This window comes from Prionailurus bengalensis, chromosome E3, assembly GCF_016509475.1.
Source record: "Prionailurus bengalensis isolate Pbe53 chromosome E3, Fcat_Pben_1.1_paternal_pri, whole genome shotgun sequence".
Taxonomy (NCBI): domain Eukaryota; kingdom Metazoa; phylum Chordata; class Mammalia; order Carnivora; family Felidae; genus Prionailurus; species Prionailurus bengalensis.
The window spans coordinates 15,170,097-15,183,179 of NC_057357.1; the positions used below are offsets into that span (position 1 = coordinate 15,170,097).

At 46.6% G+C, this 13,083-nt stretch overlaps 1 protein-coding gene across 3 annotated transcripts in view; it reads right to left on the reverse strand.

Moving 5' to 3' along the window:
* The window catches only part of CALN1 (calneuron 1), a 529,580-nt gene that overhangs the window by 17,317 nt on the left and 499,180 nt on the right, over positions 1 to 13,083 (reverse strand). For all 3 annotated transcript variants that reach the window (XM_043559878.1, XM_043559876.1, XM_043559875.1), the window contains one exon: positions 3,716 to 3,872. In XM_043559878.1, the coding sequence (XP_043415813.1) occupies positions 3,716 to 3,872 (157 nt within the window). The remainder of the gene's footprint in view (positions 1 to 3,715; positions 3,873 to 13,083) is intronic.

A 13,083-nucleotide genomic window follows, 5' to 3' on the forward strand; every position in this document is an offset into this window, starting at 1 on the left:
GTTGAGGATTCTCTTTGGACCGGGGGCTGGGTAGACTGCCAGCTGACGGGTTTTGCCGGAAAGCCCCTGAATTCAGTGCGATTCAATGACCTCATGCCCAAAGCACCCAGCACGGTGGGTGACACTTGGTCCGGTGTTTGACTCAATCTGAATAATTTCTCATCTGGAAGCCAGGTGTGAATAAAGGAAAGGTCCACTTCAGAACCCTTGAGTTAGATTCTTCTGGTCTCTTCCCGGCCTTAATAAGGGCTTCTGTAGATGACTTCTTTTGGTGCTCCAGGAAAATGGGTTCTACACACGACATGAACCCCCAACTCAAGGGTTTCCTGAAGACAAGTCAAGAAAGCTGTCCTTCTGTGTACCTTGGAATCTCATCCTAGTCCTCTTGTCCTTCCCTTGGGAGAAGATGGAAACATTCCTGCCTCCTTATGATCACAGAGCCCTATCTTGCGTAAAGGTAAGGCAGATTAGAACGCGTGAGGGGCCGTGTGGATGTGTCTGTGCGTGCGCGCGTAGCTGTGGTTTGCGTTGGCCTAAGAACCAAACGGGTAAAGACAACAAAATCAAGCCAGAGGGAAAACTAACAGGAGAAAAAGAAAAACATAAACCTTTCCCACCAAAGGGGGCCACATCCCCCCCACATCCATTCATGTGGAAGGAATGATCGAGATTTCCTGACTTAATGGACAGAACCTGAACAGGTTTGTCACAAGTCTCAGACCCAAGATTTGTAAAAGCGAAAAGTATCATCACTGGTATAAAATGACGCTAGGGCCTGAGGAAGGCCTCCTGTTCGGCTCTAACAGGCTCCACGTCAGGTCGTGCACATCAGCATTTGCAAACCTCTGCTACGCTCCAGAATCTCAGTCTTGACCCCCAATGTGCTGAGCTCAGAGTTATTTGATGTGCGCCTCTAAATTCCATTCTACCAGGGCGCCCGGGTGGCTCAGTCGGTCGAGCATCCCACTTTAGCGCAGGTCATAATCTTGCAGTTCGTGGGCTCGCGCCCCGCGCCGGGCTCCGTGCTGACAGCTCAGAGCCTGGAGCCTGCTTCCGATTCTGTCTGTCTGTCTGTCTGTCTCTCTCTCTCTCTGCCCCTCCCCTACTCGTGCTCTCCCCCCCTCTCTCTCAAAAATAAATAAGCATTAAAAAAATTAAAAGAAACAAATTTCCATTCTGCCGCACATCAGTTTCATTGACCAGCTCATCCTTCCTTGCTCAGAGACGGGGCAAAGACCTGCACTTTTAGGTTTCTTTTTTGTTTCTTCATTGGTTCCTTCCTCTGACATAAAGTAAGGCAAGATTCCCAGTCCCCTTGGATCTCCCGGCTTTCCAGGTTGAGCTGATCAGCGTGGGTATATACCTGCTGCAGCCAAGTTGTTTGGTTTGATTCGTTTTTGCTGCAGCAAAATTTTAACAAGAGCAGGAGGGAAGAGCTCCCTGGGAGGGTAGGGAGGAGGTCAAGGTCGGCCACAGGGCCTCAAATGGACTCTTCCAGCCCTAGGGCACCAGCGGGGAGCTCAGTTGAACACAAACCAAGGAGCTCACATTTCAGGCCAAACGGCACTGACATAATATTAAAACAAACGCAAAACAAAAAAAACCCTCTGATGTGAAAACAGGCAAAACGGCTTATGTAATCCACGTTGCAGAGGGCATTCAAAAAAGCAATGTGCTAATTACAAAGCAATGTTTCTCCTATTCAAGAAGGCCACAAAGTTTAAAGCATTCAGCACAGCAACTGGAACGTACCAATAAACCCCACGGTTGGTAGCTGTTGCCCATGTTATACGTACGAATCAATTAGAGCGGACTCAGAAGACTTCGATTTGGGAACCCCTTTCTCCCTCAGTTTATCAATATATGAGCTTGTGAATAATAAAAAGACATTGCTTAGGGTTCAGATTCCTTCCCAGTGCAGTCTGACCTTTCCCAAATTGCTAAGACTTGTGACATTTCTCTGAACAAAACACCGATCCACAAACGAAGGCTCTTGTGGAAAACAAGATGTCCAGAAATGCTCCCCTCTCCCATCTCCAGAGCATTTGCTGACAGTGGGGGGCTGGAGCCCCCGATGCTTCCATTGTTGGAACACACAGTCTGTCATCAGGGTGGAAAGAGCTGGGTCGAGATGGATGGGGGAGGCCGGGCCTGCTGTTTTCTCAGGTGTTCCTCCCATCTCTGCCTGCCCCGCCCCTACTCACCCTCCCGATCCCCCTGCCTGTCCCGCTGCACATGTGGCTTTGCCTGTGACCACCCTGCTGGCTCCAACTCCAAATACAGCCACTGATGCTCCAGCCCACGTGTCACATGCAGGCCGACCGGGGCAGCTTCTGCACCACAACTGGGTTTTGTTTGCCACACACAGCGTTTTTGAAAGATTTTTTGAATGCCTACAGAAGGGGGCACAGCTCTCAAGTTTACCCCAATCCCTCCCTATCCACCACTCCCCGTCTCCCTGGCTTGAGTTAATCGCACTTATCACCTCGGAGTAGAAGCGTCTCTTCCTGTCATGGCCTTTAATCCTGCACACGATGCCCGGACAGGACCCCTGGGGGCCCAGGTCCGAATGAACCACTGTGGCCCCCTGGACTAATTGCGTTCTGCGTAGACTCCCCGCTCGGCCGGCTCTAACGTGGCGGCTCCGAGACCAGGCAGGGCGAATGCCATCCTGGTGGCTATGTGACAGCTTCCCAACGGTGTGCCCCGATTTGTGTAAGTGTTCGGGAAAAAGAATAGAAAAGAGTGGCTAGACCTCTTTAAGAGATCCCAGCCCTGAACAAGTTAAACAGGCTTGATATCCTGTTTTAATGTCATTAAAAAAATCTTTTTTTTCTATTCATCAGGGTTATTAAAGCAGTTCTGATTTTCAAAGTTGGAAAGAGGGATTGAATTATTTAGCTTCCCTGGAACTTTCTACTGATTAGGGGATCAGGTAGGCTGGTTTTGTTTTGTTTTGTTTTTCTTACCTTTTCTTTCATGAGCCCAAGAAAAATGGCCTCTCGTGGGTCTATATTTTGGCCCCAGGAAAAGCTTCTTTCTTCTGTAAGTACAGGGTTAAATTTGCGAGAGTATTTTTGTGAATGGGGCTGTTTCTGACCAGTGCCTTCAGGGAGCAGAGCACAGAGGCAATCCTTTCCTAAGGGTCCTGCGAAGTAGGTGTAATTATCCTGATGTTTATAGGTCAGGGTATGCCCTCAGAGAAGGCACACCTGGTGGCCAAGGTCGCGCACTTAGCCACTGGACTTGACCCGAGTTGGGCGCTGGAGTTTGTACCACTCCACGCAGCCCCCCGGTGAGTAACGGCAAAGTACCACAAAGCTGCCCATCTAATCACAGACCTGAGAGAACCACTGGCGGAAAGACAGGGTCCCTAGAGGTCCTGCAAAAAGGCAGGGTTTGGGGGGAAAATGGAAAAAGAAAAGGAAAGGAAAGGAAAGGAAAGGAAAGGAAAGGAAAGAAAAGAAAGAAAAGAAGAGAAGAGAAGAGAAGAGAAAAGAAAAGAAAAAAGAAAAGAAAAGAAAAGAAAAAAGAAAAGAAAAGAAAAAAAGAATCTATTGCATCTTTGCGGAAAGGATCTTGTGACCTCAGTCCTGGATTCTCGGCTTCAGGACAAGGCCCTCCAGCCCCGACTGTAAATTCACTCTTCATAGCGAGGATGTGAAGGTGTTGGCCGGTCCCAGACCAGGTAGGAGGTGGAATCGGGGGTACCTACCTCCTTCGAACTCTGTCTGGCAGTTCTCCGAGGTCTCCTGCAGGCTCTCCTCCTCGTTGATGATGATGTTCTCGATGTCCTTCATTGTCAAGTGGTCCCGGAAGGCGTGGTAGAGGATGTGCTTCAGCTCCTCCAGAGTTATCCTCTGCATGTCGAACTGTGGGGATAAAGAGGGATGAGCAGGTCTTGGGCGCATGGGGCTGAGAACTCAGCCTGGGGCATGGCTGCCAAGCCCCGACAGCCCAAAGCTCCCGTGTGGAAGCTCGGCTCAGCTTTCCAGGATATCAGATGAGCAACTTTTCCATCGTGTTCTGCTCCAAGCATGCTCGTGAACTTGCAGGCACTTACTGGGGATACAGTGAGCGCAACATATCCCCCTCGGTTGAGACTCCCGGAGGAAAAAAAAAAATGCCACCTGCTAGTTGGCCTCCCACTCACCCGGCCATCTGCCGTCACCTCCGCACGCCATGCACACCTCACGGACTTGGAAGTTGTGTCACACCTCAGATAACGCACACATCTCTAAAGATATTCTGTATCTCCTGAGAAGCTGGCCGTTCCCGTCTTGCTTTAGATACGCATCATGTTCTAACAAGATAACATCCAAGTTCAAAGCCGTGTTCGTGAGGAAGGAAAGCTAAAGGGAGGTGTGGCATCCCCCTTCGTGTCCTCGGGAGAGTCTTATACTCTCCTACTCCATTTCTACCGGGTGTGGTCCTGTCACTTCCTTGGCCAATGAAATGTGAGCAGGAGGCACATCCGCCGCATCCAATTAAAAGCTCCAAAGGCCACATCGTGTGCTCTTTCTCCTCTGCCACGAGAATGGCATGCCCCATGTGGGGGCTGTTCCTTCCGTCTGGGCCCCAGAACAAGGATAAGGTGGGGAGGATCTGCAGATACCCCACTAAGGAAAAGGAAGACGAGTACGAAACGCCCTTCCTTGTTATCAGCCGTAGGCATTTCGGGCTTGTTTGCTAACTGGGCTTAAGTCAATGATACCGAGATTATACAAATCATACAAAACATATTTAAAAAACGATACAAAAAATTTCCATGAAAAAAAATACAACCGCGCACAGAGGTCAGAGGCTACCGTAACACACATTCGAAAACACCATGTTCCAGGGCCAAGGGGTGGGAAATGAGAAACACGTGATCGGAGGCTGGAAAGATAAAGACCCACGGATGTGATGCAGAAGCATGACACTCGGTTGCGGCATTGCCTGTGATGATCTGCAGGACAGGTATATGTGGGAGGAGTTTGTGGCCTTAGGTAATCAGTCTGGGGAACAGCATGGTCGCAACTGGTGGTAACGGACAGGGTGAAACCAGAAAGAGGTGGGCTCCTAACATTAGCAACTCAGGCAACGACAGGTGCCGGCGAGGACGCGGAGAAAGAAGATCCCTTTGGGGGATCCCGGGTGCTGGCAGGAAGGCAAACTGGTGCAGCCCCTCTGGAAAACAGTATGGAGGCTCCTCAAAATATTAAAAATAGAACCACCCTACGACCCAGCAATTGCACTGCTGGGTATTTACCCAAGGGGGAACAGAATGCTGATTCGAAGCGCACGCGCATCCCCGTGTTCACAGCAGCACTATCAACAACAGCCAAAAAGGAAGGAAAGAGCCCAAATGTCCATCTACTGATGAATGGATAAAGAAGATGTGGTAGGTATAGACAATGGAATATTATCCGGTGATCAAAAGGAATGAAGTCTTACCATTTGCAACAATGTGGATGGACCTAGAGTGTATTGTGTTAAGCAAAAGAAGTCAGCAGAGAAAGACAAATATAAGAGTTCACTCATATGTGGCATTTAAGAAACAGAACAGGTGAACCCAGGGGAAGGCAAGGAAAAACAAGATAAAAACAGAGAGGGACACAAACCGTAAGAGACTCTTAAATACAGAGAACAAACTGAGGGTTGCCGGTGGGGTGTTGGGTGGGGGGACGGGCTACATGGGTGATGGGCATTAAGGAGAGCACTTGGCGGGATGAGCACGGGGTGTCATATGTAAGTGATGAATCACTGAATTCTATTCCTGCAATCATTATTACACTCTATGTTAACTAAATTGAATTTAAATTAAGAAATGCGAAAAAAGAAAGAGGTGAGCTCAGAGTGAAATAAGTCAGAGAGGAAGACAAAAATCATATGATTTCACATATGTATGGAATCTTAAAAAAAAAAACCCCAAACAAACATAACAACCCTGAGCTCAAAGATACAGAGAACAGATTGCCGATTGCCCGATTTGGTGGGTGGGCGGTAGGTGAATGAGGGAAGGGAATCAAAAGGTACATGCATTCAGTGATGAAATAAATAAATTCTGTGGGTCTAACATACAGCACGGTGACTGTAGTTAATAACACTGTACTGCATATTTGAAACTAAGAGAGTAGATCTTAAAAGTTCTCATTACAAGGGAAAGAGTGTGCAATTACGTGTGAGGAGAGATGTCAATTAAATTTATTGTGGGGGCGCCCAGGTGGCTCCGTCGGTTAAGTATCCGGCTCAGGATGTTGGCTCCGGTCATGATCTCACGGTTTGTGAGTTCGAGCCCTGCAGCAGGCTCCGTGCTGACAGCACAGAGCCTGCTTGAGATTTTCTCTCTCTCTCTCTCTTTCTCTCTCTCTTGCTCCCCCCCCGCCCCTCCCCTGCTCATAATCATTCTCTCTCTCTCAAAATAAAGAAATACACTTAAAAAGATGATTGTGGTGATTATTTTGCAATATATACACATATCCCATCATTATCATACACACAGGAAGCCAATGTAATGTTATATGTCAATTATATCTTAGTTTTTTTAAAAAAGGAAAAACAAAACAAAACAAAACAGGAGAGAGAGATGAGCTCAGGAAAGAACAGGCCAGGAACGGAGACCACTCAGAAATTCCTGGTCTTGCGGAATGGAGAGAAGCAATTGTTTTTCATCTTCAACCAAGAAGAGATAAAATTGAGAAATGTTATAAATTACAAAACAAATCAGAGTGGTCCTTATTAAAACCTCTGGAAATGCTAAGTGACTCTCCAAGGAAATTGGTTATTAGGTTTAGAGAGAGTTATGTCTCAAAATAATTGTGGATGTGGCTATTAGCAAAATACAATTGAAATCAAGATTTAAAAAAAAAAGACGAATTTTTTGAGAGAGCTCTATTGGGCAAGAACCAACAGCATGGGATTAAAAGGCTCTATCACTACTCAAAACCTAAAATGATCTTTGGGCTCCCAACCTTTTATGGGCACAAGCCATTAGGAGAATAAGTGACACAGGCCCCAAAGCAAGGTGTATTCCAAGGCCCTCATCAGGAGGGAAGGAGACTAGTGGAAAAAGGCAGAAGGTCTCCCAGATGGTGAAGCTGGGAATCATTCTTGACATCATTCAGTGAAATCAAGAGCAGTTTTCAGGAAGCAGAACCAGGATCTAATCAAGGAATATTCCTCACCCCAAAGTCTGTACGGCAAGATTTTAGAATTGCTCTAAGCTTTTGACTGCTATGTGTCTTCCACTGTTTTCTTCTTTCTTTCTGGATGGGATTGTTTTGGGTGGTTAATCCGAGTCTGTTCCACCCTTATATGTTGAGTGTGTTGGGGGCGAGGGGAGAGGGATTTGTTTTTTTAATCCATATGTCTCCAGATCAGGAGGAACCATACCCAGATTTAGTGTATATCATCAGGGTCTAGATCTTGAGTCTTTTTGTTCATTTATTTTATTTATTGAGAGACAGAGATGGGCAGAGAGAGAGGAAGAGGGAGAGAGAATCCCAAGCAGACTCCACACTGTCAGTGCAGAGACTGATGTGGGGCTTGATCCCACAAACTTTCAGATCGTGACTTGAGCCGAAATCCAGAGTCGAACGCTTAACCAACTGAGCCACCCAGCTGCCCCTAGATCTTGAGTCTTACGTATTGTAATTGGATGGGATTTTTGAGTGTTTCTCTTGGGTAGGGATGAGTCTATTTTGTGGCTAAAGGGAGGAAAATGAATATGTGTGAGCAAGGGTGTGGGCTGTAACAGGTTTTATTGTTTCTAATGATTTTTCCCCCTCCCTGTGAGAGGATCATATCTCCCTGCCCATTGGCCCATTGATGTCAGGCTTGGGCCAGTTAAATGCCAGTGAAAGCCATATATGAAAGTGATGGGTGTCCAAAGAGAAGTCTCAAAGCCGTCTTGTGTTCTGCTATTTCTTTTTTCCTTGTCACAAAAACACTTGTACCAAGTAGGGGCTGCTCCTGCACCGTGGCTCCTGGAATGAATACGATGTGCAGCTAACCCACAAAGGGCATGCGATTTGAGAGAAATAAACCCTTATGTTGGCCACTAAGACTTTGGGGTCTCTGCAGTATAACTCACCCAAGAATGCATACAGAAATGATTTAATTTAATGTGGATCACGGTGAAAGAAAGTTCTCGACCTTTTTCTTTCCCGGCTCTCTTGGTAAAGCAGTCATTACCTTGCTTGAAATATGCCTTTCTTCTAACAAATGAAAGGGGGTTTGAAATTTGCCGGAAATCGAAATGATTTAAATCTAAATGATCTGAATCGAAATGACTCAAGTTTGCCGGAAATCGAAATGACTCAAGTTCAAAGCCGTTTATATAAGTAAGAACAACTGAGGTGGGTGTGTAAAGTGGATTTGTTTGCTGCATCACAGTTTAGTGACTATGGAGTGAATTATGAGACGCACCTAGGGTTGACTCGCGGTCTAAAGTGTCCTTTAGATTTGATAGGGGAGCACGTAGTTGCTAGTCTGGGTGCTCCCAGAAGGTTGACGAGATGCAGGAGCAGGGTGATGGACGTCACAGATGAGAAAATTTGGGCACGCCATCCACCGTGCCGCGATCAGAGACTGACAGTGACAAAATCAAAGAGACTCTGAGAAAATGAGTAAGAATTTCCTGGAAGGCCGGAGGAAGGACCGGAGGAGCCGGAGAAATCCAGCTGAGACTCTGCTGAAAATCAGAAATTAGGTGAAAAGAATCAGCCAGAGTCGGACAAAGTCAAGGCAAGATGCAGATTCCAGAAATCTCTATTTTCTTTTCATTCACCTATCTGGGTCATCTTTTAATAATAGGATACTAATATTTAAACAAAATTAATTAAGTAGGAGTCCAAGTTTCCTATGTTGTCAGAATAGATCTCTTTTGCAAGTTTGAAAGGCATCACTGTCAAACATGATGCCAACAAGGATTCCTTCCAAGATCATCAGTCCCTGAGCTTTTTAATTTTACTTGAGTCAATTTTGGAATGATGTGCTTTTTTTTTTTCCAGAAAACCGGCCAAAAGATCAGCAGGCAACTATACTCAATAGTGCCGCAGTTTTAAGTTTCTCTCAGTACTTTTTAAGAAATTTTTTAAAACATTTATTTCTTTTTGAGAGACAGCGAAACAGAGCACGAGCAGGGGAGGGGCAGAGAGAGAGAGGGAGACACAGAACCCGAAGCAGGCTCCGGGCTTTCGGCACAGAACCCGACGCGGGGCTCGAACCCACGAACGATGAAATCATGACCCGAGCCGAAGTCAGATGCCTAACCAACTGGGCCACCAGGGTGCCCCTCTCAGGACTTCTTACGTCCCATTGTTTTGTTTTTTTTTTAATTTTTTTTCAACGTTTATTTATTTTGGGGACAGAGAGAGACAGAGCATGAACGGGGGAGGGGCAGAGAGAGAGGGAGACACAGAATCGGAAGCAGGCTCCAGGCTCCGAGCCATCAGCCCAGAGCCTGACGCGGGGCTCGAACTCACGGACCACGAGATCGTGACCTGGCTGAAGTCGGAAGCTCAACCGACTGCACCACCCAGGCGCCCCGATTACGTCCCATTGTTTATTTACAATCCTACTTGTGTTTCTTTCTCCTGGGTTTGGTTTTTGTTGTTTCATTCTGGTTTTACTAGATCATGGCTAAAGAATGCAGCCGGTACATCTGTTCTTTTTCAGAAACATAAGGAGTTTTCTATTATGATATCTCTGCAGGGTCAATTGCACAATCATATTTATCTCCATTAATTATATTACATAGCCTTACAATTCTAATCTGCTATCTCCTATAACCTTATTTTCTGGGGACTACTTGATTTTTCAAAGACCGTAAGTAACACATTAAAGTCTGTGAAGGGAGTTATATCTCCAAGTCCTAATATTTCTTAAATGAGGCCATTCCTTAGTGCAGAAAGATTGATTTCCTAATCCAACAAATAGTTATTGAGGCTGACTCGATGCCAGACTCTGATGGAGATGCAAAGGTGAACAGGACATGAATCTTGCTCTCAAAAGACAAGCCAATAAGTAATTTTAATCCAGTGTGTTGTTAGCCACGCCAGGGGAAGCACAGGATGGCTTAGGAACCCCTGGGAAAGGCAGTGGGTTCTAGAGGGCTTTCTGGAGGACGGGGCTGCAACCGGAGACCTACAGACGTTTGCTGGGTGAGTGGGCATGGGAGACAGGCAAAGGGAAGCCATGTTGGCCATGCGTCACGGCTCTACCAAGACCTAGGGTGTGAAAGCTGACATAGTCCTTGAATGGCCATAGGTTGAGGTCTTCTGGGGTCTGGGAGCAGGAGACAGTGGTGGAGGATGCAGGGAGAGCCGTGGGGAGGGTGCTAATCAGTGAAGGTCTTGTGTGCTCCAGTGAGGGACTTGGTTGCTTTTTGTTTGTTTTCACTTTTTTGTTCTTATTGTGGTAAAATATACATAAGCACAAATTTACCATTTCATCCATTTTCAAGTATACAATTCTGTGACATGAAGTACATTCCCATCATTGTGTAGTCATTACCACCAGCCATCTCCAGAACTTTTCCCATGTTCCTCAGCTGGAACCCCATGTCATGAAATGCCATCTCTCCATTGCCCCTCTCTGCTCCACCCCCCCCCCCCTGGGACCCACCATTCTACTTTCCGTAGAGAGTCTAACATGCGGGGCTCAACAGTCGGTTGAGCATCCAACTCTTGATTTTGGCTCAGGTCATGATCTCAGGGTCGTGGGATCAAGCCCCACGTTGGGTTCTGTGCTGAGTGTGGAGCCTGCTTAACATTCTCTCTCTCCTGCTCTCTCTGTCCCTCCCCTGCCTGTGCTCTCTCTCTCAAAAGAAAGAAAGAAAGAGAGAGAGAGAAAGAAAGAAACAGAGAGAGAGAGAGAGGAAGGAAGGAAGGAAGGAAGGAAGGAAGGAAGAAAGGAAGAAAGGAAGAAAGGAAGGACAGAAGAAAAAAGAAAGAAAAGAAAAAGTCTAACAGGAGTCTAATACCTCATAGAAGTAGAATCATACAGTCTTGTCCTTTTATGGCTACCTAATTTCACTTGGGTTTATCCACACTGCTGTGGGCCTGCAAATATCTAATCTTGCCCCTGCTCTCAGTTTTCTTGGGTATATGCCACCCAGAAGCGAAAGTGCTGAATCATATGGTAATTCCAGGTTTAATGTTTTAAGGAATGGAGGTTGGCTTTTATCTTTTGGGTAGAATGGGGTGCCATTCAAAGATTTTCACTGGAGAAATTACTTCCTCAGGTTTGGGCTTGAGAAAAATTCTCCTCCGTGGACAAGGGGCAAGAGGACCAGACAAGAGACTATTAAAGCAACAGCTTTAGAAAGCATGGCGGTCTTCACATAACTTCCCAGGCCCAGGAGGGAGCCGTTCCTGCCCAAGTGCCACATCAGCACACCAAAGCTTAGATAACTGTTGTGTCCTTGTAAATGCTCCTCTCCACCAGAAGCATCCAGTGATTCCCAAACACCAAGCCAGCGCTGGGCCTCCTCGCCCCAACACAAGGAAGACCGTGGGGCCCCAGCCAATCAGATATTTTCTCTTTGCCTCATCCTTATTCTTTATTCCTCATCCTGTAAAAGCCTCCGGCCTTCCGCCCCACTTTGCAGTTCTCCGAATGCAAACTGTCCGCTTCACGAAGTGTAAAAGTTTGCTTTTATCACCCAAGTTGTCTTCTTCGATCCCTCTTTAGCAGCGGGCCGTGGCGACAGAATCGCAAACCATGCAAGAGCGTGACGGGCAGGACTCAATGATTCATTGTGTGTGGAGTGTGAAGGAGAATGAGCCAATCAGGATGACACCCGTGCTTTATGTTCAGCCGGATGGGGACACAGAAAGAAGGAGCCTAGAGAGAAAGGTGACCAACTGAATTCTGGATGTGAGCATCGGAGGTTCCTGAGGGACAGCCCAACGAATAGCCCAAGGGGATATCTAGATATGGGCTAATGATACAGCTTTGAAAGTCACTTGCCTACAGATGATAACAAAAGTCATCAGAAAGGATGTCAACACCTGGGAAGACGGTATGGAGTGTGAAAAAGCCCAGGAAAGGCACTGGGAGGACATCAAGATAAACAGGTTACAGGCTCCATCCATTACAGAATGGGCAGTGACACTGTGATTTGTAATAAATGTATATTTTGGTCTTCCATTTTTTTGTTCCTGGTTCCTCGCTCACAGCGCCCAAAACCCTTGGAATCTCCAAAGTGATAAGAGCAACGGAAGCAACTTTTGGTAAAATATTTGGTCTCTGGTCCTCAGTTCCTGCAATTGCCTTTGGCCATAAGTGGGGGTCTGGTTATTCCCAAGCCCCTTTCAACTCCAACTGGGTTTATGTTAATGAGGTGACTTTTGGAAGTCTCTGTAAGACGGGGGAGCAGGTGACCAAGGGAACCAATCCTGCACAGATGGTTTGTAACTTTCAATTCCACCCCCAGATTTCCAGGGAGGAGAGGGGCTGGAGGTTGACTCAGTCACCAGGGTCCAATGTTTTTTAATCAATTGTGCCTAGATTGTGAAGCCTCCATAAAAACCCAAAAGGAAGGGATTTTAGAGAGCTTCTAGGTTAGTGACACTTCCCTGTGCCATTGGGTCAGGACCCAAACTCCATGAGGACATCAGTTCCTTTGTTTGGGATCTCACCCTATGTATCTCTTTATCTGGCCATTGATTTGTATCGTTCAGTATCCTTTGCGATAAACCAGCAGTCTAGTGAGTAAACTGGTTTTCTGGGTTCTGTGAGATGCTCTAGCGAATTAACAGAACCCAAAGGAAGGGTGTCCCAGGGACTTTTGATTCATAGCCTGCCAGTCAGAAGGACGGGTAACGACCTGGATTTGCAATTGGCAACTCAAGTGGAGGGCAGTCTCGCGGGATTGAGCCCTTAGCTTCCGGAATCTGATACTGTCTCCAGGTAGATGGTCAGAATTGAATTGAATCACAGGACCCCCAGCTGGTGTTGGAGAATTGCTTGGTAGTGTGAGGAAAAAACCCCCCCACACACTGGGATTGGGTACAGGACTACAGTATACCTTTAATCAATACACACAATCAGTCATTAAAAACTTATGCAAGTGCCAAAAAGAGACTAATAAAACAA